The sequence below is a fragment of the Phoxinus phoxinus genome (assembly GCF_949152265.1).
Source record: "Phoxinus phoxinus genome assembly, chromosome: 18".
Taxonomy (NCBI): domain Eukaryota; kingdom Metazoa; phylum Chordata; class Actinopteri; order Cypriniformes; family Leuciscidae; genus Phoxinus; species Phoxinus phoxinus.
The window spans coordinates 16747638-16771813 of NC_136893.1; the positions used below are offsets into that span (position 1 = coordinate 16747638).

The 24176-nt window shown below is 36.6% G+C and overlaps 1 protein-coding gene across 2 annotated transcripts in view; it reads left to right on the forward strand.

Annotated features, from left to right (window-relative positions):
* klhdc8b (kelch domain containing 8B) overlaps positions 1 to 24176 on the forward strand; it is a 114135-nt gene that overhangs the window by 63466 nt on the left and 26493 nt on the right. For both annotated transcript variants that reach the window (XM_079587638.1, XM_079587637.1), the window contains exon 4: positions 16350 to 16514. In XM_079587638.1, the coding sequence (XP_079443764.1) occupies positions 16350 to 16514 (165 nt within the window). The remainder of the gene's footprint in view (positions 1 to 16349; positions 16515 to 24176) is intronic.

Genomic DNA, 24176 nt, shown 5'->3' on the forward strand with positions numbered 1-24176 from the left:
GTAAATTAGGGAATGAACTTGTGCTCCCGGGGGCGGTTCAGCGAAAAGAGGAGGCGTGTTCCGGCGCAAACGCTCCCTGGTGCTATTTTGCAGTTTAAAAAACCGCCTGCTCTTAAAGGGAATGTGAGATGACGCTCTGATTGGTTTATTGCACGTTACGCCCAAACCACACCTATGAGTAATGTAGCTACTTCAGACCAACCCATTTTAGATTTGCGTTGGGCGCATGAGTCATCGAGATCCGCCCAAAAAAGTTACTTGCGTTTCGCGTTTGATACTTGCGTTTCAGATCGTTAAAATAGGGCCCTGTAAGTATGATTAATTTTCTATGCCATATTTTTTAGAGTCATATTTGATTGAGTTGTGTGACAAATAGAATAAATTTAAGTTGTTATTCACTGATGGTAAGCTGTTCATTGTTGAGATCAGTTCATTAAAAGAGCTTGAGAATCGGATCAGTCTGATTTGTGAATCATTCAGAAACGTTTTGTGAACTTATAATCAACTGATTCATTGAAAAGATTTAAAGGAACGGTTAATTTAGCAATAAGAGTAAATAATCACTTTTTAAGTCAAATTCTTGGGCAGCATTCCATGTATCTCACAGAGAATGCAATCCTATAATGCTTTTGCGACAGGCTACCGTGTGACTTGTATCCCAAAGCGACTTCTATAATGCTGTTAACGTCAAGCACGCAAAACATGCACATTTGGATTTCTGCCGTTTGAGACAAATGTGAGCCCATGTTTATTTGTATAGCGCCTTTTCCCACATGTCAGTAGTTTTAGTTTTGCTTTAAATTAGCTTATAATGAATATTCATTAAATTATGTTTATAATAAATGCCACTTTATATATTTTTAAAACCTATAGTTTTTCACATCATTTCTGAATGTAATAATAAAAAAACTAGTAGTATACGCCTGGTATGACTCATCTGTGTATTTTTTCTCTTAACAATGCACTTATTTTCCAGCAAATATGGTAGCCTACATGAAAAAAAAAATCCAAGATGGTGAGACAACGTCTAAAAAAAATAGGCTTAATAATAAGTAATAATGCACAGAGTTGTGAAAAGTATTGTTATAAGTATTCTACTCAACAATTTCTTTGTGCTATTTATTTTTACGCTTATGAGAGTGTCATATCTTTAGCTTACCAACATGCTAATGTCAAACTGTTGAAATCAGTTGCAAATGTAGCACTATTTTTGTGGCTCAACAGTTAGTGTCGTTCCATGACATTTAGCAGACTGTAGACAGCAACAAGCTTCTCTCACCGTCTCGGTCTCGCGCACACACTGTTCTTGCACTACTTTGTAAATGTTTCTGATTTCTGTTTGCATAATCACTCAGGTGTGTTCTCTGGGGTGCCTGTGTGTGCACACGTTTCTGGGTTTGTTTTCACGCGCTCAGCCTCTAGCTGCTGTTGTTTATCATCAGTCTGTCACCTCGGGTTAATGCCTCTACTTAGTGCTTGACGAATGCTGCAAACCATATTGTGTGTGTACTGTATGCGTTTGACTGTGTTTATATCTAACTGAGGATCTCAGACTCATCGCCTCTGTATTCACTGCACAGCTTGTGTTTAGTACTATCAGTATGATGTGAGAGGTCTGTCATGGTCTGGTGCTGCTGTATATGAGAGGGAATCATGTTAAGTGTGCCAGCTCTGCACGTAAACAACACTCTCTAATGAGAAACTAATCATCAGTAAATATTTGCACTTCCACACATGGTCTCTCTCTCAGCAAACAGACTTGTGTCCACTTGTTCGAGACTTCAGGATAAATGTTCGCTGCTCATTTAAATGAATGGTTGGATTCCGTAATCAACTGCCACTTCAATATATATCCTGTGAGTGGCGTTTAATCAAGATATTAATAAATATCTATCCTTCCAAATATTTAAACTTTTTTTAATGACTTCAAGCTTATGAGATTTAAGTAGTTATAGAATTACATGTCTGCTCACTGAAATGTGCTCTCTCTTTGTTTGTGAGAGAATTACCCAACACATGATAAAACATATTTATGCTTCTTGCTGACAGCCTCACTGGAGTCACTCAGGCCTGACGCCTACGTGACAAATTCTTAGTTAAAGAATTTACTTTACACTTCATCTTCAATCACTAGAGAATAATGACGAATATTGGCTGAACCTCTTACTGAGAGAAAGTAGCCTATATCTTATCAGTATGTTGTGGGAGAATTTCCTGATCAGAGCTAGAGCTTGGCCAGCTCAGACCTTGAAGAGTGTGTGTCTGTGTCTGTGTGTTTCTGTGTTTCTGGTTCCATTTTGTACAGGACCTGACATTCACGAGGTGAACAACTGGTACACAGGGGAGGTGAAATGACCATCTGACAAGATAAACTGGAGCCCAGAAACTCAGATTGGTAGCCTCAGTGGAAATTTTATCTGTGCCTCAACCAATCAGAATCTTTCAACCTGTTGGCTTGTGTTGGAGTAAAATTGCTGTTGTTTTGAGAAGTGTGAGTGGAGCGGCCTACGAACTCCTTGCTGAGTGTGAAGCTGACTTCTGCTAATGAAACTGCGGCAAACTATTTTTCAGTAAAAAATGCCTTCAATTGATTGCATCTCTTGACTCCTGATCTTCATTTGATCATATCTGATCATTGGGTCTTAACTGTAAAATCCCCCTACAGAAGATATAACTTGTCTGTTTTCAGTGGTTTAATAAGCTTCTGTAATTAGAGATGTGTGAGTCATTTTATGGCCAATAATAACTGATAAATTATTGTTATTTAAAGTTATCATGAGCTTTAATAAAATTCACTGTTTTGACTACACTTCTGGGCACCAAAAAAAGAAAAACGTTCCAAGCCCAAAATGGCTAAACACTGAGCTTTTAATTGTCTTTAACACACATAATTGGTCAGAAAATTAGCAAAAAAATTGCTGTCACAGAAAAACATCAAATACAGAATTAAGTTTTTTTTTAAGAATATGGGAAGTTGTGTGTGGAGTGATGAATCACAATGAAACACGAGTTGCGGGGTAATGCTCGGTGTCTTTGAAAATCTGGTGAGAAATATAATAATAAATACATCTCTACCACAGTGAAGCATGGAGGAAGAGACTGTGTTATTGTGTGAGGAGTCTTTTTAGCTGCTGTATTGGTGAACTACTTCACTGCGGGGCGGAAAAAGTAATTTAATGCTTTGAAGTACAGGAGAATATTGCAGAATGACTTGCTTCCCACAAATGAAAAGTTGTTAGAGAAATGATCAGGTGTTATTTTTCAACGAGACTATACTCCTGCCCAAATTACAAAGACAAGTGGCTTGAGAACAAGTCCATCAGGATCGTGTTTTGGCCTGGTCAGAGTCCGTTTTCTTTGCCCAGGAGTGTGCATAAATAACAAAATATCTAAAATTGACCATTTTAAATGCTACATTTAATGAACAATTCACTACAAGTGAATTAAGCATCTCAAAATTATTATGTACATTATGAAAAATGGGTATTCATTTTGAGATTTGCTTTTAACAGTGTTTTTTAAATCATTGTTGATTTAACTTATTTCGTTTAGAATTTTTATATCAGTACATCCCTATAAATCTTTTTTTAAATTCATTTTTAGAAGTTATTATAAATATTACCATGACAAACTTTTTTTTTTTTTGAATAACTGATGAATAATTCACAGTACAACAGGGAATATGATTTAAGAATGTAAATAGAACCAATTTTGTGCTTTCCAGTTTTGCCTCTTTATTTGGGAGTTTCACTTACAGTAATTGCATATAATTATTCAATCCCATTACTGATTGGTCCAAAACACTCTGCATTATTTCTATCTCATTTCCTGAATGGGAATGAAGTAGTTTCTGTTCTATAGAGCATCACAGTCCCGCCCACAGCCGGTGCCGGAAGTAAAAATTCAATACAATTTCTCCATAGACATTTGGGGTATAAGCCATAAAAACGTAACCATACATGGTAGACTTAAAACCAGCAACGGCTGTACTAAGCGATTGTATATGCTCATATAAACGGCAAAAGTTCATGGGGCACTAACCTTGATTTGAGATAAATGCCTTTTATTCGCGATGTCTTGGATAAGTACTTCATTACCCACAATCCTAAACAATCCCACAATCCCACAGTGATGCATCTGATTGGTGGATGTCGTGTAAACCCCGCGAAGGTCAGAGCATTGCCATGGAAGCAGGATTCTAACAGTAGAGACCAGAGCCCGTCTACATTCTCTGGTAGAGACTGAACGGACTGTTTTCTTTAGCGGAAGCCATATAAATAGTTTTTAAATCAATACATTCCTTTTTAAATTAATATTTTGTGTCAAATTATTTATTTATTTGGTAGGTAGCCATGTAATAAGCGGGATAATGTATAGCGAGTTGGTTGTTATAGCGAATACAACTCCCTTCAGGCTCCGCTTCGCGTCGGGCTCATAATCAGCCTTTCGCGAGTTGTATTCGCTATAACAACCTTTACATTATCCCTTACTTATCGTTCACTGTAGCTAGGCTACTGTAGCCTTCATATGGTATGAGTCATATCAAGCAATTTATGATGCCACTGTCAAAACAATATTAAGCCTAGGCATACCTCTTCATGCATTTACTGAACATTTGTGTAATAATTCATGGCAAGTTAATAAACTGAATATGACGGTCCAAGAGCAGACCGGTGGCGCTGTGCACTTTCTGGTTTGCTGACCATCACTTTTTAATTTTCACTTGTTGTGGATATTAAGAAAATACATTAAATGTTATTACAATTAAGGATGAACTATAACATCATGAAAATGAGCATGGACCTCAACCTGTCCTGTCAGCAGAGTGTCCTGTGTCATAAAGGGCTTTGAAATAAACACACAAACTAACGTTACACACTGACTGAACACACGTGTGTTGATGACTGAGCTGCACCATGTTGCTAACGCTATGGTTAACCGCTTTCACACACGCACACAATATATTATTATTTTTATTTACACGATTATTACTGAAATAACTGATATTAACTTCACATTTACTATATAAAATTCACTCAAAAGGCTCTTTCGCGGTTGGCTTCAGTCGACTTCAGTGAGGCGCGGTGGGTTATGGGATGAGTAGTTCCTTCGCTCGGAAATGAAAATATGTACACAGTCTTGTACCTTTGCCTTTTTTTGGATTTTCTCTTCGTTTTTTTACTCGAAATGATATGTTGTATGCTTATGAGTTCAGCCATAGCTGGTTATCCTCAGACATGCTCTAAAACTCTTTAGATACGGATTTTTCCAAAAGTCAATGGGAGAAATGAATGGGAAATTTACTTCCGGCACCAGAGCTCTCTCGGGCTGTGGGCGGGACTGTGATGCTCTATTGCAGACATCCCACCTCTCCTGGAAGGTCTGGGAGTCTCCCGCATATTGATAGCGTCTCCCAGACGCCTGCAGATTATATACAGCAATTTATATAATTTTATAATATTTAGGATGGGGTTATCTCCTGGAAATGAGCTTTTGCAGGGTGGGATGTCTGCTATTTTATTCATAGACATGTACTGTAGAGCAGAGTTGGAGGTTATTTATATTATTTTTAATAGTAAGGTCACCTGAGAGGATTTATTCATCTCTCCCTGTCACTTCAGTGATAGAGAATTTCTCATATTTATATCGTCCTCGTATTGTTGTTTTTTTGGTCCTCTTCAGAATAACAGCTCATCACACTCAATGCAATGTTGACTTGAACAGCCTCTTGTGTCTAATGGTTGCTTGTTATCAGTTGATTATTCTTTTGCATTGTTGTGTGTGTGCGTGTGCGTGCGTGCGTGCGTGCGTGCGTGTGTGTGTGTGTGTGTGTGTGTGTGTGTGTGTGTGTGTGTGTGTGTGTGTGTGTGTGTGGCTGTGGCGAGTAAAGGTCATTGTGAAATAGCACACTGCCACTTCAACGGCTCATTTTAATCATTGGCCTGAAGAGGAAAACATCATTAGAGAAAAGAGAGGAGGAGAATCTGTCATTATGAACTTTTGTTTTGCTGCATGTTTTTCGTTTGTGCTATGAATACTAAAGACAGTCTCTGAAAGAGCACTGATGATAGAGTGTTGAGAATAGAGAGAGTAGAGAGTGACTTAGACAGCCATGGTACAGAGAAATGTACCAGAAGCTAAGACCAAATAAGGAGGAAGAAAGGGAAAAACCTGTTGTGAAAGGAGTAAGTCAGAAAATATGCTATAATTAAAGGGATAGTCCACACAAAAAGGAAAATTCTTTTATACTTGTTATACCTAATTCTCACCATGTCGTTCCAAACCTGTATGACTTTTTTTTCTTCCTCTGGGACCCAAAAGGAGATGTTCAGCAGAATGTCTATGCTACTCTTTAAAATAAATGTGAAAGGTGACTAGGGTCTGTCAGGTTCTAAAAATCATAAAACCAGTCAATGCAACTTCAGGTGTTTTATATTCCAGATATGACACGATATCTGTCTGTCACCATTATGTTTTATTCAGTTCAAGGAGTTTTAGTTTGTATTTCTTCAGTTCATGCCTTCCTTTGTTTGATTTCCTGCCCCCAGTTATGGTCACGTCATTATTAGTTAATTTGTTCTATTAATTAATTTGTTTAATTCACTATATAGTTGTACCCCTGTCTTCCTTCTTTGTCTGGTCACGTTTACATTTAGTCGTGTTTGTTTATGCCTGGTCGCCTGGTGCGAAGTATATTTGCTATCAAACATCTTTGGAACATCTGTCTTCGTCTGTCTGGTTGCAAACACCCCATGACAATAGCTTTGTGTGTGGGTAAAGACTCAAATTTAATTCATTTACTTATAATCTAACCCTCTATCTTTCTCATTGACATTCATATATTCAAATATGGCGTGTCAAGGAATCATACCAGGATTGACGTCATATTCATCATTGGGGATCGTGTGTATCTCGTTACTCAAATTTTAATATGCATATATTTAAATTGCAAATGTGAGATTTGACTTAAAACTCTTGTACAAATCTTCATAAGTCTTAGAATGAAGTGTACAATTTGTCCAAGTTAGACTACTTTTATAGTACATTTCATTGTATGGAACCTCCTTCTGTGGCCTATGGAAGAAAGAAAATCAAATGTATCAAAAAAATGGGTTTGGAATGACAAATAAAGCAAATGTTTTTGGATGAACTTTTCCTGTAAATTGTTGGAGACATGGACAATAACAGGGCTGTGAGGAATGGATTTACAGTCTGTTCAATGAAAGGCAGAATTAATGTTCGTATGAATCAATTGGAAAACCCATGCTTACATGAATTACGGTAGTTAATTGATACAGTAAATAGGCAAATAATTTTATGGACGATTTACGTTTAAATCCAATCTACTCATGTCTAAATGTGCCCTACAATTATGTATCTCATTCATACAGCCTAGAAAACATTTGGTAAAACGTCTTTTCATACATTTTCAGGGGGGAGATAACATGGTATTAAAATTAGACATGACAGATATGACTCATTTTTGTTCACATTCAATGAAATATGTCATGCGAGTATATTAAGTATAAGTTGGAAGAGCAAATTTGAGAAAGTTCAGACCAGCTGGTGTCCTTTAAAGGTGATGTTTACAGCAGCAGACCTGCCTTCTATTAAGATGTATTGTAAAAAAAAACTGGAAAAATAATAATAATGACCCAGCAAAGTCACTTTTGCAGTTCAGCGCCATTTCTCCTCTTTTCTGTGTGGCGCAGATCAATGCTAGAGGAAGTTCCTGTTTGAAATATCAACCCTTTATCATTTCTTTCTTTGAAATGGTGTGAATATTATGGGATGATAGAGTACCTCTGTCCAAAGCAGAAAAAGGTTATTGAAAAGGTCCCGTCATTTCTTTTCTCTGAATATAAAAATGGCTGTTTGGTTTTCAGTGAGTCACCGTCTACATGGTGCTTGATGGGAACAATGTTTTCCACCGTGTGTAAGCAGTTTCCACCTCTTTCTTTCAAGAGCACTGTGTTGATCGAGGTGCAAGAAGGTGCACAAATAGAGCTGAATAACAGACTGTGCCATTTATTGGTACAAACACATTCTCTTCCTTGTTTGGATGCTCTCTATCCCTTTAAATCTGTGCAGGCTTCCTAAATTTCATCCTTCAGTGAATTATTGACGTTTTTTTCTCCTTCTCCTTTTAGACTTTGTAGAGAATACATCCTGCTGTTATCAGTTCCATATTCCGAGAGCCTCAAGTGATTTTGAATATTGATTGTGCTTTTGTGAAAGACAGAAATAAGTGGCCTTTAAATGGCATGATGGCCGACGATGCCTGTGTTATCAGCAGATTCTTGTTGGGACGACTGAAGTCTTCAAGCTCACTTATTAAAACACTGCGCCCATCTCCTGCCACACCACCTCTGAATCTCTCTGTAAATATCCATCCATCTCTCTGGCTCTTTGACAGTGATCTTACTTCAGTTTAAGGTACATCAAATTCCTGTCTAAATCACCATTTGGACAGGATTCATTTTTGTAAACTTATGCTTTACAACTTGATTCGTTTTGTTAAGCAGGAATTGTTTAACTTTTTGATGCCCAGGAACGACAAATGTGTGGATCCCCTTGCAAAGGACCCATTTACTAAATGCATAAAAACCCATTAATACTTTCTTCCATTTAAAAACTAATGCTGATAATTGAATAAAATAATCATGATAAATATAATGAATGAAATGTGGCCACTTTTCAGAAAGTAGAATGAAACTTATATTATAATTTTTTTTAAACATTTAATTAATATATCGCATGCATTATTTTGTCTTAGACCCTCAAAGACCCTCAAGCCCAATTTGAAAATCCCTGCTTTAAAAATATTTGAAATATAAATATCTTGTAGAATTATACATGTCTTTACTGTCACTTTTAATCAGTTTAAATGCATCCACATATGAAATTAAGTCACATTTAAAAAGTAGCCTATGTGTAAAAAGAGTAGTTACATTGCTTTTCTTATTCAGTGAATGTCAAAATAATTGAGGAGAATTGTTGTGAAAATATATACAGTTTATTGCAATTATAAATATTCTTATTTCAAGATTTGAAAGAATTTGATTTTCTCGGAAGACCTCCAAGTTAGCCAAAATGCAGTAGATAATTTAATCTGTTAGTTTTACCCATTTTTTACCAAATAGAAAAACACAGACTTGATGGATGGGATTAAAATCACAAATGTCTGTATAGTTGCCTCCTCAGGGACAACTAGGCCTGTGCGAGTCTCTGGCTGTCACTCCTCTAGTCTGATGTCTCCCTGTTCTGGGTTCAGTGTCATGGTACATGGAATATTTGGAAGGGTGCTGTGAACTCAAAGCTGAAGATCAACTGCAGGAATGATCATGTGCTTTGGCTTTAGGCAAGGCATCTATTTTGGGAGAAAGCTTAACCAGTTTATACATCCAGAAAGAGAGGTGATGAGATTAAGACCATATTTCCGGCTTGAGTCATGAAAAAAAGAAGAGGAAGACCAGCAGCAGGTGGTCTGTTTAATAAGGGTCTTTCTGTCATACAGGAAGGTTGGAAACAGCGGTGTCGTCGGACGAGCACCTTTGTGCATTTGTTTACCAAATTACAGTTGCCATGTGAATTAATACTTGATTTGTTTGTTCAGTTGTATGCTCTGGTTTGATGCAAGCTTATGCATGTGTGTTTTTCTCTGCTTTATCTTGTCAGGCCACTACTTCCTAATTGTCTCAGAGTACGTGTTTGGTTGCTATGGGGTCTCCCTGGGCGACGAATGTTGATCAGAACAGAGAGCTCTAATTAGAAGTGACTGCGTGTGATTGGACAGTGCAGTCTGCAGGGGGTGACGAACTCAGCGAGGGTGCAGAGGGGAGAAATAGATGAATTCGAGGTGGGTGGGTTGAGTTTAGAATGATTGGAGAAAACAGCGTGTAGATGGAGGCTTGGGTGAAGGTGATTCATATATCCTTGATTTTAAAGCACTGTGCTCCCAGACTACCATTCCCATAATCCAATGGCATTTATGTGTAGAACATGCTAGCATGTGCTGTACTGTCTGGACCACTGAAAGTTTGACTTTACATTCTTATTTGGGTGGTTGACAAGATGTGCTTTTTTTAAGGTCCAGTGTGATGAAGACAAGCTGACTTTTTTTTTGTCCATGTTTAATCATTTCTAGCATGAATATCTTTTTTACATTTTTTTTATTCTGAATGCTCATATTGTGTTCCTGAAATGTGTTTTCGTCTTGGGACACTTAAAAAAAAATCTTTAAAATAAGGAGCTTAACCCTATAAAGCCTACTGTATCATTTATAAGAAAAAACAATCTAAGGCACTTGAGGAATTAGTTTTTTAGAAAAATATAAAAAGCCTTTATTCTTTCATGGCTTAGATATTTGATACGCAAATTTCTAAAGCCTCTAAATTATCAATGTGATCAAAACTAACTGAGAAACCTGTTCTACACAATCCACTGCATTCCTTCTTTAATCAGGTTGATGGTTCAGACTTGTTTAGTAAGTAAAAGTCCTTTAAATATAGTTCTAAAAATGTCCATCTTCAGGTTATTGGTAAGTAAACATAAAGATAACTTCTACATTATTAGTAGTATTTCAAAACTTACTGGACAGAAGAAAAAAAAAGGGGGGAAAAAACTTAGTTTAAAAAATTAAGTTTACCTGACTATTCGTAAAAAAATTTTTTTTATAAATGTTAAAATGTGAGTATCAAATATAATACATCAGGTTTTTGAAGAAATGTTAGTATCTCTCAGTCATCGTATTGGATTATATGTTTTGCCTCAAAAAACTACAGAGCTTTGATCATAAAACTAAGACATATCATTGGGCGATATAAAATGACAACTGATAATTATATGCATTTTATGTAAGTGCATTGATTTATATCACAAGCATCAATACTTCATCTTACTTTTTAGCCATAACAACTGCATAAAATTGCTAATTCTTTGCTCAGTTTGGGACTTTTAAAATGTAGGTGTTTTTCCTCCTCCTCGATTATGAAGTCCATATTCTCCATATTTCATATTCTCCATATTCTCACTATATCGTACTATAAAGGGACATAAAAGTGTAAAATATGATTTAAAAAAAAACATGCAAACTTAAAAAATATATATATTTTGTCTAAAGGTTAAAATTGTTCCATTAAAAAAACTGATTATTATTTTGTATGTTAGGCTTTACGGGGTTAAGATGTATGTAATACATTTTAGCAAACCTAAAATCTGAAGTCTGTTTATAAAAGCATTGGATATGGTGCAATGTGGTTAAATATTTCCTTATGCAGAACGAGTGACTGTTACAATAATGCCCGGCTGAGTTCAGTTTGGCCGCGGATTGACCTAACAGCGTGAAACACAGCGTGACATTAAATCATATGCTAAGACATTATTTTGCTTGTCACACTGTATGATAAATCAATCACAGCATAAATCGTATCTAAGCTATGTAACAATAGACAACGATTGCAGTAGTTTAATGATGTATTATTCAGTTATCTGCACTATAATGACATGTATTATGATTATAATACACCAAATAGTTTCTGTACAAGAAATATTCCTTTAAAAATCTCCTAACAATATATATCATAAAGATGTCAGAAACACGAAAAGAATAAGCGCTGATGCTGTCCTCAGTCTTTAGGGGAAAGAGAAGCTATTAAAAAGGACAGAACCATTTCCAAAGGCTTGTTTAATTTAGATGAAATATATGGCCAGGGACTTGCTGTGACAGAAAGTTGGAAAGTTATTTTTAAATACAAAAAGTTTTTTATGAGTAGCCAGGAATATGTACAGTGCAAAATATGGATATTATTTTTGATGTCTTGTTGTGAGAGACTGGTTGCTAAACGAGTGGTTGACATTTGGATTGTGTCTGTTGTCTGACAACTGACACCGTGCCCTAACCAGACACTATGATATGTTTCTAGCAACAGGCAATTTGTCCTTTCGCACTGGACTGAAAGCACGCGCCGTCTGACATAAAGATTGACAGTAATGAAGAGTGAGATTTTACAGATAATATACCACAAAATATATGACGAGCATTCAACAAAATGTCCTGCTGATTGTTTTCTCTGACGTGTATGTTTACGACAAAAACTGTGGAATGTCTGACTGTGGAATTGCTTGATATATTGCACATTTTTATAGAAAACAGGGTAACACTTTATTTTACAGGATCCTTGTTACACGTTACATGTAATTACTGTAGTAGTAACTATACATTGTTCATAATTATAAGCAACTAACCCTATAGTAATTTGTAAATTGTTATTACTCAGTCATTAAATGTATAATTACACTGTAACATGGACACCTTTAAAATAAAGTTCAATTCAATTCACATTTATTTGTATAGCGCTTTTCACAATACACAATGTTCTTTACAGAAAATGCTTGTGTGTCTACATTACAATTTGGAGTGATCAGAGGTGACTGTGTCCAAGTAATGGATTTCAGACATGTACATATAAATCACACAGCTAACAATGTATTCATTTAAACAATGTATTAATTCAAGGCAGAAACAATGAAAAAATGTGTTACCGAAAACAGCCATGAAAAGTCCCTTTTTGTAATTAACAGTGTAATTAGAGATGTAATTACAGAAATTAATTACTTATGTAATTATATGCAGGCATTTTTTTTAATATAAGTAATGTAAAAAACATGTAAACAATGTGCATTGTATCAATATGAATTGAAATGTTTGTAAATTAGTTAAAGACACCTAATATAAAGTGGGAGCGGAAAACTTGTGAGTATATTAGTTTCTTAAGCCATTAGATCCTTCTGCACTGTTCAGATATTTGTGTCCTGCTCTTTCGCTCCGTCTCGCCTCATGCTTTACACAGTCTTGAACATGTCAGACCACATCGAATCAAACTGGAGAAATCATTTGTGGTCATCAGAGTGAATTCAGTGGAGAAGATGAAAGTGAAGATGGTGGTCATGATCTTTGAGTGTTGTTTTCCTCTGTCATTTACACACAAGCCTTGAAAGACCTCTTATTTTCACTGTTGCTTTCTCACTGTTGTCGTCTCTCTTTCTGGGTGGTGATGTAATAGATGTGTAATTTTCCAGTTGCTAAAATACTTTCTCCTTTCACAGTCAGTGAGGATTTTAAATTGACCGTTCGCCCCAAAAATCTAAATTCTGTTATTGTTTATTCGTACTCGTGTTGTTCCGAACCCCCATTCTGTTCAAATCCAAGGGGATTGGGGTTTTTAGGAAGTTTACCATTTTTTTTAGGAATTGCTTTGCTGCACCCACCATGCAGACAATTTAAAGTGACTTGTGGTTGTCAAGCTCTAAAAAAGGACAAAAAAATTCTTACCAAAAATGTTTTCACATATAAGAGCGCTGTTAAGAGCATTGCTTTCACTGTTGCTTTTGAGCCCTAATCAGCATTGCACTAATCTCAGAGCAAATATCTAATTGCTAAACTAAGTCTTTCTAATAGAGAATAAACAGTTAAGAAGGTCAAAACTACATTTCCCATCTCTCTCTGTCGCAGCACAAAAAATATAAGCTGGAATTGAATCATGCCAAAGCGATCATATGTGTGAGTACATGTGGATCACACCATAATTTTCTATTTGTCAATATTCTGAAGCTGAAGTAGACGGATGTCAATTGACCGTTCGCAAAGACCCGCCCACCTTAGTTACTGTGGCTATGTCCGACAAGCTACGCCGCTCTCTCACACCACATCATGTTCTCACGCAGTGAAAAATACATCACGGAGCAGAGAGGAGACTGACAACACGCTGACAGACAGGACAGACCAGGTTACTTTTCTTAAGATTGGTCAGATCACCTGTCAATCAAGTTCCCTGCGAAGGGTTATTGTAGTATTATGTGTGCATTATAGTATTTATTTAAAAAAAAAAAAAAAAAATTCAGTTTTACAATTTTATTTTACTTAAGTTTTTTGTCTAATAATTTATTTGATTCAAGCTTTATTTAAAAAATGTTTTTTTATAATAATTTTAGTTAAATTTACACTGTGTAGGAATTACTCCCATCTAGCGGTGGCGCTCAAGCTTGCTAGATAATACTATTCATTTATCCATTTTTTAAGGAGATAAGGTTGAATGACCAAGCTACCTTCCCATCATTCTTTGCGACAACCAATTACACACCTAATGCACATACATTGCTCTTCATTTTAATACAGTAGAACTAAAACAGCTTTTTCATTGGAGAGGGGCAAAGCAAGAAAGAATTAAGAATTCAATAGGAGCTTTCTCAAGGGGTTCAAAGTTTGATTTAGCATGGTCTGGCCCTGCTCTTAGATGACTAAAAAAACTCATCCTTCATTAGCGTCCATTCAGAAATCATCAGTATATTATATATAGTATATTGCTTCTACAACAGATGTTTACTAGTACCTTATTTTTTGGAGGGCACTTGAATGCATGAGCATGTGCTCTCTGCTGCCACCTAGTTTACTCCCCGGTATCTCTCCGTATCTGTCTCATTTGTACCGCATTTAACTCTAGTCACAGGTTGCTGTCCCAGAGTACTGCAGATGTCTGAGTCAGCAGCTGCTGCAGTCATGCTAAGAGACAAATACAGTCATACAGAGACGGTGTTTTACTAACATACATCCCCTCTCAGTCTTCTGCAGTGCTCCATATGGTGATCATTAATGCTGTTTCCTCCTGGGATGATCCTGATGTCTTCATGTTTGTGTTTCGGTGCTTTAATAAATACTCTTTCATCAGTCAGAGTCAATACTCCTCCTATGCCCTCTCTCGCATGCTCACGTCTCATTGACAGTTCAGCTAAATTAAGACTACCCTCAATATCAGGATGCTTTTCTCTTCAACCATTGAATATACATGTCTCTCTCTCTCTCTCTCTCTCTCTCTCTCTCTCTCTCTCTCTCTCTCTCTCTCTCTCTCTCTCTCTCCATTAGCTGTTGGCTGTGCTGCAGCAAGGCTGTTCTCTTTGCTGATGCTGCATTTCTCTCCACATTCATATTCAAATTTCACTGCTGTGCTGTATTTTAGCATTCCCCTTGAAAACTTCATGAAGGTCACTTTTACATTAGAGTTTAGCCTAAACTAAACTAGCAGCTTTTTCAAACATATCAAGTAATATCAGAGTGTGATATAATGTATTTTCTCTGGTGCTATGCTTAATTGTAGTCATGCATTACTACACGCATTGGATTAGTTACAGTTTTAGTCAGCTAGTTTTTTTTTTCCACAATAAATTCTGTTCTGTTAGTTATTTATTTATATTAATATTTATATATGAAATGTATTTATATATTTTTTTATTTTACTATTTTGAACTTGTTAAAGCGGTTAACGTCTAATTCCTGAAGCAAAACCAGCTGAAAGATTCTTATCTAAATGATCATTTTTCCAAAGAAAGACTACTTTTTTTTATTTTTTTACTATAAACACAAGTTGCAAAAAAAAAATTCAAAACCCCAAACACAAATGAATCATTTTACCCCGTTCTCGTGTTGAAATCACCAGCATTTAGAAACCATCACAATGTCATCACAACCTCAGTTAACACACAGTTCTCATTATGTGAACATTAGTATGCAAACTAGCTCACACAGCAGTCAGAATGGGGATTGTAAAAATAGCACAGATGAGTTTTTGGCTTTAGATCCGAACTATGCAGAAAGTGTTCGCATTAGAGGAAGAGTATAAGTATTGAATTAAGTCATCGCCATTCCTTTGAGTGCCAACATGCCTTCTTCTAAAATGTAAATTAGGCTTCATAGATTTTGTTTGAAGTTTGAGGTTTGTACAATTAAGATTGTAGTTTTGAGATATTTGTTGTAAGTACACTCGGCTTCTTAAACATCTGTTATGTTACATTACCGGTCACCTATAAGTTTACCCATCTATGGTGACTTCCACTTCTATCCACCTTCAGCAACGTAGCACTAACCAGTCTGAACAAGCATGTGAATTTATGCCAGATTAAACCGGTATATTTTTTACCAGGAGGTTTAAATAAATGTATTTTAGTGACGTACTATATCTTTTGGTTGAGCTATAATAGAAAAGTTTGTGGGGAAGGTAACAATTGTGGGTCAGTTACTGTATGTGAACACATTCATTTTTAATGTTCTTTCCCCTCAGGGGAAGAGAACAAATGTGGACTGAGGTTTAGAGTTGGAATTTAAGTAAGCCTTAAAATAGCTGGAGCTGAGGGAAAAAAGAGCATGTCTAGAGATTCTGCACTCCAGCACGGAATATTTTCCACTGCTCTGTCATTTCCTGATTTGTTTGTTATTCATTTGTTTAATAAGAGAGGTGTAGGAGACTTGGAAACAGAGTTCAAAATAATTACAGTCTCTTTCTCTCTGTCCCTCTCAGATGGTAAGGTGTATGCATTGGGCGGGATGGGAGCCGACACGACCCCTCAGGCCTCAGTGAGACTGTATGAGCCGACAAAAGACCAATGGCTGCCCCTCACCTCCATGCCCACACCGCGCTACGGAGCCTTCCCCTTCGTGCGCGGTAACAAGATCTATGTTCTGGGTAAGGCCTCACAAAATTGTCTCATAAATCTGAATAATTCTGTGGTTTGTCAGAAACACACTCTTCGTTCCCTAGGAATAATAAGACATGACCAAATGAAAAAAAAGGACAGGTAAACATACAGCAGTGTCTAATGGTAAAAATGTTTAGTATGAAAGGAGCCACAGTTCAAATCCAAAGCTAACAGGGTTTTTTTTATGTCCAAATTCAACTCGTTTTGACTCCTGCTGAACTTTAACATTTTGATCAACGTGAAAAAAAAAAAAAAAAAAAAAAAAAAAAGTTAAAATGTAATTTATTCCTGTGATGTCAACACTGAATTTTCAGTGTCACATGATCCTTCAGAAAATATGCTTATTTGTTGCTCAAGACACATTTATCATTATTATCAATCTTAAAAATAGTTGTGCTGCATAATCTGTTTGTTGAAACCGTGATACATTTTCTTTCAGGATGTTTTGATGAAGTTCGAAAGAACAGCATTTTTGTTAAATAGAAATCTTTTGTAACATTATAAATGTTTTTTAATGTCAATTTTGATCAATTTAATGCGTCTTGTCGAGTAAAAGTTACTGACCCAAAAGTTCTGAATGGAAGTGTTATAAATATATAAACTTAACATATATTGCTCTATTAACAGACGTTGTAGGCTAGCCAATAATTATAATGCATCTTATTTTCCGTGTCAGACTAAGTCACAATATTCTCCAAGAGCAGCAGATGTGGTAACAACACCTGGTAATTGTTCATGCCGTGCCAGGGCTGATAAGAACTGTGGAGTGGAGTCATTTCTCAGTAGGGGAAGTGAAATCTGCACTGCAATATGCTGCAGGGATCTGACGCTTTACAGCAGACCTGTTCACTTCTTACCTTGGTGTTGGAAATCACAAAGGAGCATTAAATGGAAAGCTTCACTGCTGGTTCTCATGATAAAATCAGCCTGTCTTTTAAAAGAACCACAGCCTTAGGCTGTAAGTTACCGCCACCAGTGGCCTGTTTTGGGCTGAGTGAAAGAGGCTATTGTTGCTCCGCATGTTAGTGTTTGAGTGTAAGAGTATGCATGTTTGCCAGTTGGCCGGTAACATTTTTAAACACAAACGTGAATGATGCTTGAGATGCTTGACGGGACAATTTTTATCCTTTTTTCCTTGCCAATTTAAATATTCAAGCGCAAAGTAGACGCAAAAGGGAATTTAATTGTTACTCGCCCTCTGCACATCTGAAGTCTGCGCCCAGAAGTCATGAATACTGAATTGAGCTCTCTTTCACGTCTTCTTGCGCTTGAACACACATATTCAAATAAAATTATGTCAAAATGCCTGTCTTGGCAAGTATCCTCCTCGTAAACACAGTCAATTATGTCTTAAGTGAACTCTTAGGGCCCTATCTTGCACCCAGCGCAATTGACTTTGAACACCGACGCATGTATCATTCCTATTTTGCACCCGCGCACAGCGGACTTTTCCCTCCACAGACGCACGTCGGTAAATTAGGAAATGAACTTGCGCTCGCGGGGGCAGTTCAGCGCAAAGAGAAGGCGTGTTCCGGCGCAAAACTTCCATGGTGCTATTTTCCAGTTTTAGAAAGCAATTGCGCCATTGACCAGGAAAAAAACAGTCTAAAGACAGTGGCGCGTTGCGCGTTACTAGTGATATGGTATTTTAAGGGCGCGTGCTTGGCCATAATGTTAACGCGCATCCACTTTGATTCTCTAATATAAAAAGATGCAGCAGTTTTCATTTTTGCAAATCATACATTATTACAAGGAAAAATATTAACACACGAGGGAAATCATTGTTGTGTCCGTGAAGATGTGAAAAAGATCTATCTAGATAAAATAAAAAAAATCTAGATTAGGCTACACATTTACTACCCAAATTATACGCCTGTTTAACCGAAGCTAATTTGGGTGGGTTTCTCCCATCATCCCCAATGTCACTTCTCTGTGTTTTACGGCCCTGACGAGAATGTCGGTTTCCTCGGCTGTGAACTGCTCCTGGCGTGCGCCGGCAAATCCGCCGTTAATAGCGATCCGCCACGGAACAAGCGCGCCGGCTCTTAAAGGGAATGTGAGAGGACGCTCTGATTGGTTTATTTCACGTTACGCCCAAACCACACCTATGAATAATGAAGCTACTTCAGACCAACCCCTTTTAGATTTGCGTCGGGCGCAAGAGTCATTTATCGCGCTGGGAAAATAGCAACAGCGCCGGGATCCGCCCACAGAGTTACTTGCGCTTTGCACTTTGACACTTGCGTTTCAGATCGTCAAAATAGGGCCCTTAAAGTGACAGCAGCCTAATATTCTTGCCGCTGTCTGTGTTTTAATGCTAATCAAGCAACAAGAACAATCTCTCATTGCTCTTGACTGAATAAAATGTGTAACTTTATTAAGGATTAATCTATCAGTTTCATGGCTGATAAAAAAAAATTGTGGCTGGTAAATTTTCTTATGTCACTGTCCATTGAAAGGTCTGGCAAAAAGTTATTTTTGGGCCCTGTATACAAATAATTGAACAAAAATATAACTTAGAAAAATTATGGACAAAATATTGTTCACATAAGTTAGCTAAATCTGAGCTATTTGGGGATGTTCTTAAAGATACAATTTATTCATAAAATGGGTCAATGAAAAATAAAAATGACCATGAGAATGAAAAGAAATAATTTTTCAATATTTCTTAATGGAAAAACATAAATTATTTATTTATAAATATTATTATGTTTTTGGGATGTTGCACCAAATAGCATTTTACAACCTGAACTAACCTTGCCTTGTCATAAAAAGGTAAAATTGTTGGATGTTTTAAGAGACTTATTCACACCCACACAATTTGGAGTAAAAAAGAAATGTACACCTTTACTGTAATGTAATGTAGTTGAGCATGTGGAGTGGTTAGAATATGTGTAAGGTTGATAGTTGATCAGAGTGTGTTTGTGCCCATGAGTTTGATGAGCATGCGAAGTGGTCAGTATGGGGTCTTGTTTTGACAGATTTGTCCTCTTTCTAACCTCTGCACTGTGGGACATTCTGTTCAGGTCAGAAACAGGCCTGTGTGCAAGGTGACCGAGCCTTCTCAGTGGCTAGTCCTAATCTCTGGAATAGTCTACCGGTTCATATAAGAACAGCTCGGACTGCTGACATTTTTAAGTCGTTGCTTAAAACCCAACTGTATTCCTTAACATTAATTTCGAGATGAGTTTTGCTACTGTGACATTCTCTATTGTGTTTTTTTTATTATTTTTTTGTGTTAAATGTGCTATACAAATAAATTTGAACTTGAACTTGAACAAGGAAGTTAATAAACTCACTCTTTGAGAAGTTAATAAAACTCTGTCTCCCCCCCCCCCCCCCCCCCCCCACACACACACACACACACACACACACGTACGTGATGGGCAACATCATCTTCCCATGCCAACATATGATTGTTCAGTCTGAAGCAGACGCGCCGTCATTACTGTGATACACACCTGGGCTCGTGGGCTGTCATTCTCTCGCTGCAAGTACAACTGTGTTTAAAGTTATTTTAATGCTCACAAACTGAATTTTAATGTGGTGAATTCAGTAGAGATTGCTGGAATGTAGATGAAGGAGAATATGTTCATGTGCGTCTCCTCCTAAAGATCACCACCCATTTGCCACTGGGATAAATACATGGATTTATAAAGAACTTCATCTTGCTTTAATGGTTTTGGGGACTTTTATTACCAATAGAAAAAAATCTAACTCATTTTATTTCTCCTTTTTGTAAAGATTAATTTTATTTGAGTTGGATGAATCCTACTCCTTTACAACCCCTCCAAAATTTTACCTATTATGAAATTATTAGAAATTGAGATATAATGTGTGAAATAAGGATATTTTCCCTCTGGACTCATGATTCCTCTCACACACTGTGACACAGTTTTGTCTTGATGGTTAGGCTTAAACTTATTGATTTGACATCACAGGGAATAATTCATTCAGAGTCTCTTTGTATGCAACCTTTGCCTTTGCTTATATCCCTCTTTGCAGTCTTTAACTTTCTTTCTTTCTCTCTGTTTCTCTCTCTCTCCCTTTTACTTGCGCTCAAAGGGCCTTTGTATCGCCTTTGTATTGCTTGTGATGCTTTGGATGCAGTTTGACACTTAGAAAAAGTTTTGCATTGAAGATCTTCCTCATGGTGACAGCAGTAAAGTTAAGAAACTTAATTCTGTTATTTGTCGGATTGCTGGACCACAAATAGAGCCGCGGCAGAATCACATTAAGGCCACGAATGAGGAATGAGCCTGTATCACAGAATGCTCATTTACTTTTGATTTACTTTTAGATGCGCCCCGCGAGGTCTATCACCGAGCGCAGACACTCGATCACACGTCACCCAGATGCACCACGCTATCTCCCCAAAAATCAAATCCCTACTGTGCGTGCTAATATCATTACATCTGGTGCAGGCAGGAGAGCGACGTGACCCCATTTGTAACTTTAAGCTGCATAAAGGTGTATTCCACTGGTGTTGTTTTTATTAGACAAATAAGCAGTACCGTTCAAAAGTTTGGGTTGGTTTTTTTTTTAATATATCTAAGTTTTATTCAACAGGGACACATTAAATTGATCAAAAGTGACAGTAAAGACTCATAATGTTACAAAATATGAATTTTTCTAATAATTGCTGTATTTTTTTAATTTCTATTCATCAAATAATCCTGAGAAAATTTAAAAGAAACGGTTAATAAATGAATAACTATTTAAATACAATTATTGTTTTCAAATGAATAAAATAACTGTTTTCAACATTGATAATAAGACACTTATTTATGAGTTACATGAATCACGATCGCATAGTTTCAATTCAAAACGGCGAAATATCATAAAAAGTTGAGTAGTTTGCATCACTAGATAGTCTATTACTGTCGGTCGCTAAACATTTCTATCGTAAAACAGTTGTCTAATACTTGCATCTACTTACATCTTTCACGAAGTCTCGTAGCGTTATAACAGTAAGGCAATAAGACCCGCCCGCCGCCTTTGATTTGGTTGGCAATCACGTACATGTGAAACTCGGAAAATTTTAATATCGTGCAAAAGTTAATTTATTTCAGTAATTCAACTTAAAAGGTGAAACTAATATATTATATAGACTCATTACAGCCTTTATTTGTTATCATTTTGATGATTATGGCTTACAGCTATGAAAACTTTTTCATAATATTCTTTTTTTAAATTTGGGGTTTTCATAAGCTGTAAGCTTCAAAATAATAACAAATAAAGGCTTGAAATATCCCACTTTGCTTGTAATGAGTCTATATACTATATTAGTTCCACCTTTTAAGGTGAATTACTGAAATAAATACTACAAATTTGACGAGTTTCACCTGTAGTAAAGCGCTATATAAATGCCTCATTTCAAGTATTATTTAATTTCTTTTTGACATTGACGAGTGCTGTTAGACCGCTGAGGCAGAGCAGCCTAAAATTTTATCAGTTTTAATTTTATATTTTAAAATGTTATTTTTTTAAACAAGCAACTATACTCGGTGTACACTAAAATAAGATAAGACAAAGAAAATGTGAAAATAGCGATTTTCTCATTTTATATTATATTTTTTTATTCACAGCTATTCACTGAATATTTTTTTTATTCACAGCTCAGACAAAATGATTGGCTCTGGTCCCCCCACAAACTCTGCCTCTGGTTTGGGCCAATAGCAGCCACACTTCACTCAGCTCAATATCTCACCCATACACGTCTCTGTTGAATCTGCTTGTGTGTTTGCCCTCTTCCCCTCAGCTAATTTCTCACTATTTCGACCACGGAGGCTTTAATGATTGAAGGTGGAAGGCTGACATAGTTGAAAGAAGTTAATTAGAGGTGTCCTGGAAGGTCAAGAGAACAAGTCCTCTTAAATGGACGGCTATAACTTCGCTTCTTATAGAGACACACTGTCCTGTCCTCAATTCTGTTACTCTCTCACGCTGCCTTGACTGCATTTCCATTTCCTGGCCTCCTTTCTCCATGTCTTCTCTCTTCCACATTGTTCCTCAGACAGGTTCTTTCTCTCCTTCCTTTGTTTTCTCTTGTGTGTGTGTGTGTGTGTGTTTTTTCCTGGCTCTCTGTTGTGTCCCAGAGGGCTCTCAGTAATGCCAAAGCTGGGAGGAGATCAGTCACATTGTGAATGCATAGACAAGGAAAGAGAACGTGCGAGAGGGGAAGAATAAGAAGGGGGGAAAAAGGCATACCTTGAAACGTGACAGTTTTTGATGCCTTCTCAGCTCTTACATACATAAACAATGATACACACCCTAGAGTTTGTACACTTTACATTGTTCTTCAGAGAGGTTTATGTATGTTGTACTGATTTTTCTTTTTTTGTTTCACCTTGTGTAGTTTTCTTCACATTTTTAAAGATGAGGATATGTTCCACCACCTGTCCATGTTGGCATCTGTCTAATTTGGCTGCTTTTACCTTGTGACAGAAGCCTTAGTGCCCAAATATCACAGTGTTCAATTGGGCATGTGACCTTTAACGTCAACAACAAAAACATGTTTATTTTGCATCATTTTTAGTTTGATTCACCCAAAAGTGAAAATTCTGTCACTGTTTACTCATCATCCATACCTGAATGACTTCCTTTCTTCTGTGGAGCATAAAATAACATATTTAGATTAATGTCTCAGTGGGGTTTTTGTTGTCCATACAATGGAAGTCAATGGTCACCAAAACTGTCTGGTTATCAACAATTTTATCAACTTGTTCCATAGAAGAAAGCAAGTCATACAAGTTTGAAACGACATGAGGGTGAGTAAACGAAGACATCATTTACATTTTTGGATGAATTATCCCTTTAAATGCACAATTATATATTATATGGCAGATCTCTTTAGGGCCCAACCAGTTGAGAACCACTGGCTTTAGACCTCAGTAAAGGTACAGTAAATGCCATATTTTATTTGACTCAGATGTCAAATGATTCATTATTATCAGATGAAATAGAAAGGACGGTTCGTATAGTTATGTCGTATTTTAAAATCCTATGTAATGCTGTATTTATTGAAAAGTTCCAGATTGTTTTGTCCTCTGTGACCATATGTTCAGTGCTTGTCGGCAGAATGATTTGTACCCAGCAACAGTATGACATGAACTTCCATCCATCACAGCCTCATTTTTATTTTCATCACATTAACTATGCTGTCTGCTGTGACTAATGTCTGCTACTGTAGCTACATTCTCACAGAGGTCCAACTTACAGATTCATCGTGTTATCACTGAGAAGAGCTAATTGTTTTATCATTTTTCTGCAGTTTAAAAATCCCAATAATAACAAGCTCCTCATATTCCACATACAAAAACATGATAGAAAAACACCACGTTCACATGACTTCAAGAGAAATAAGAGCATTTAATATCTTTAGGGATGAAATTGGAAAAGCCATATGGTTTGAAACATCATGTTTGGTGAAAGTGCAATAAATAATTGTTCTATTTTGTTTTCTATTTTTCCTTTCTGTGATTGTTTTATTGTGGTTGAGCACTCTAGTTGAGCTTTTTTTTTGTAATTCTAGCAATGATAAGATCCTGTTTTTTTTTTTTTTGGTTTGTGTCTGCCAAATGCATTAATGTAACAAAACAAAACCATTAGCTGGCAATAGTGATGTGTCCTATGGAATGTGGCTTTCT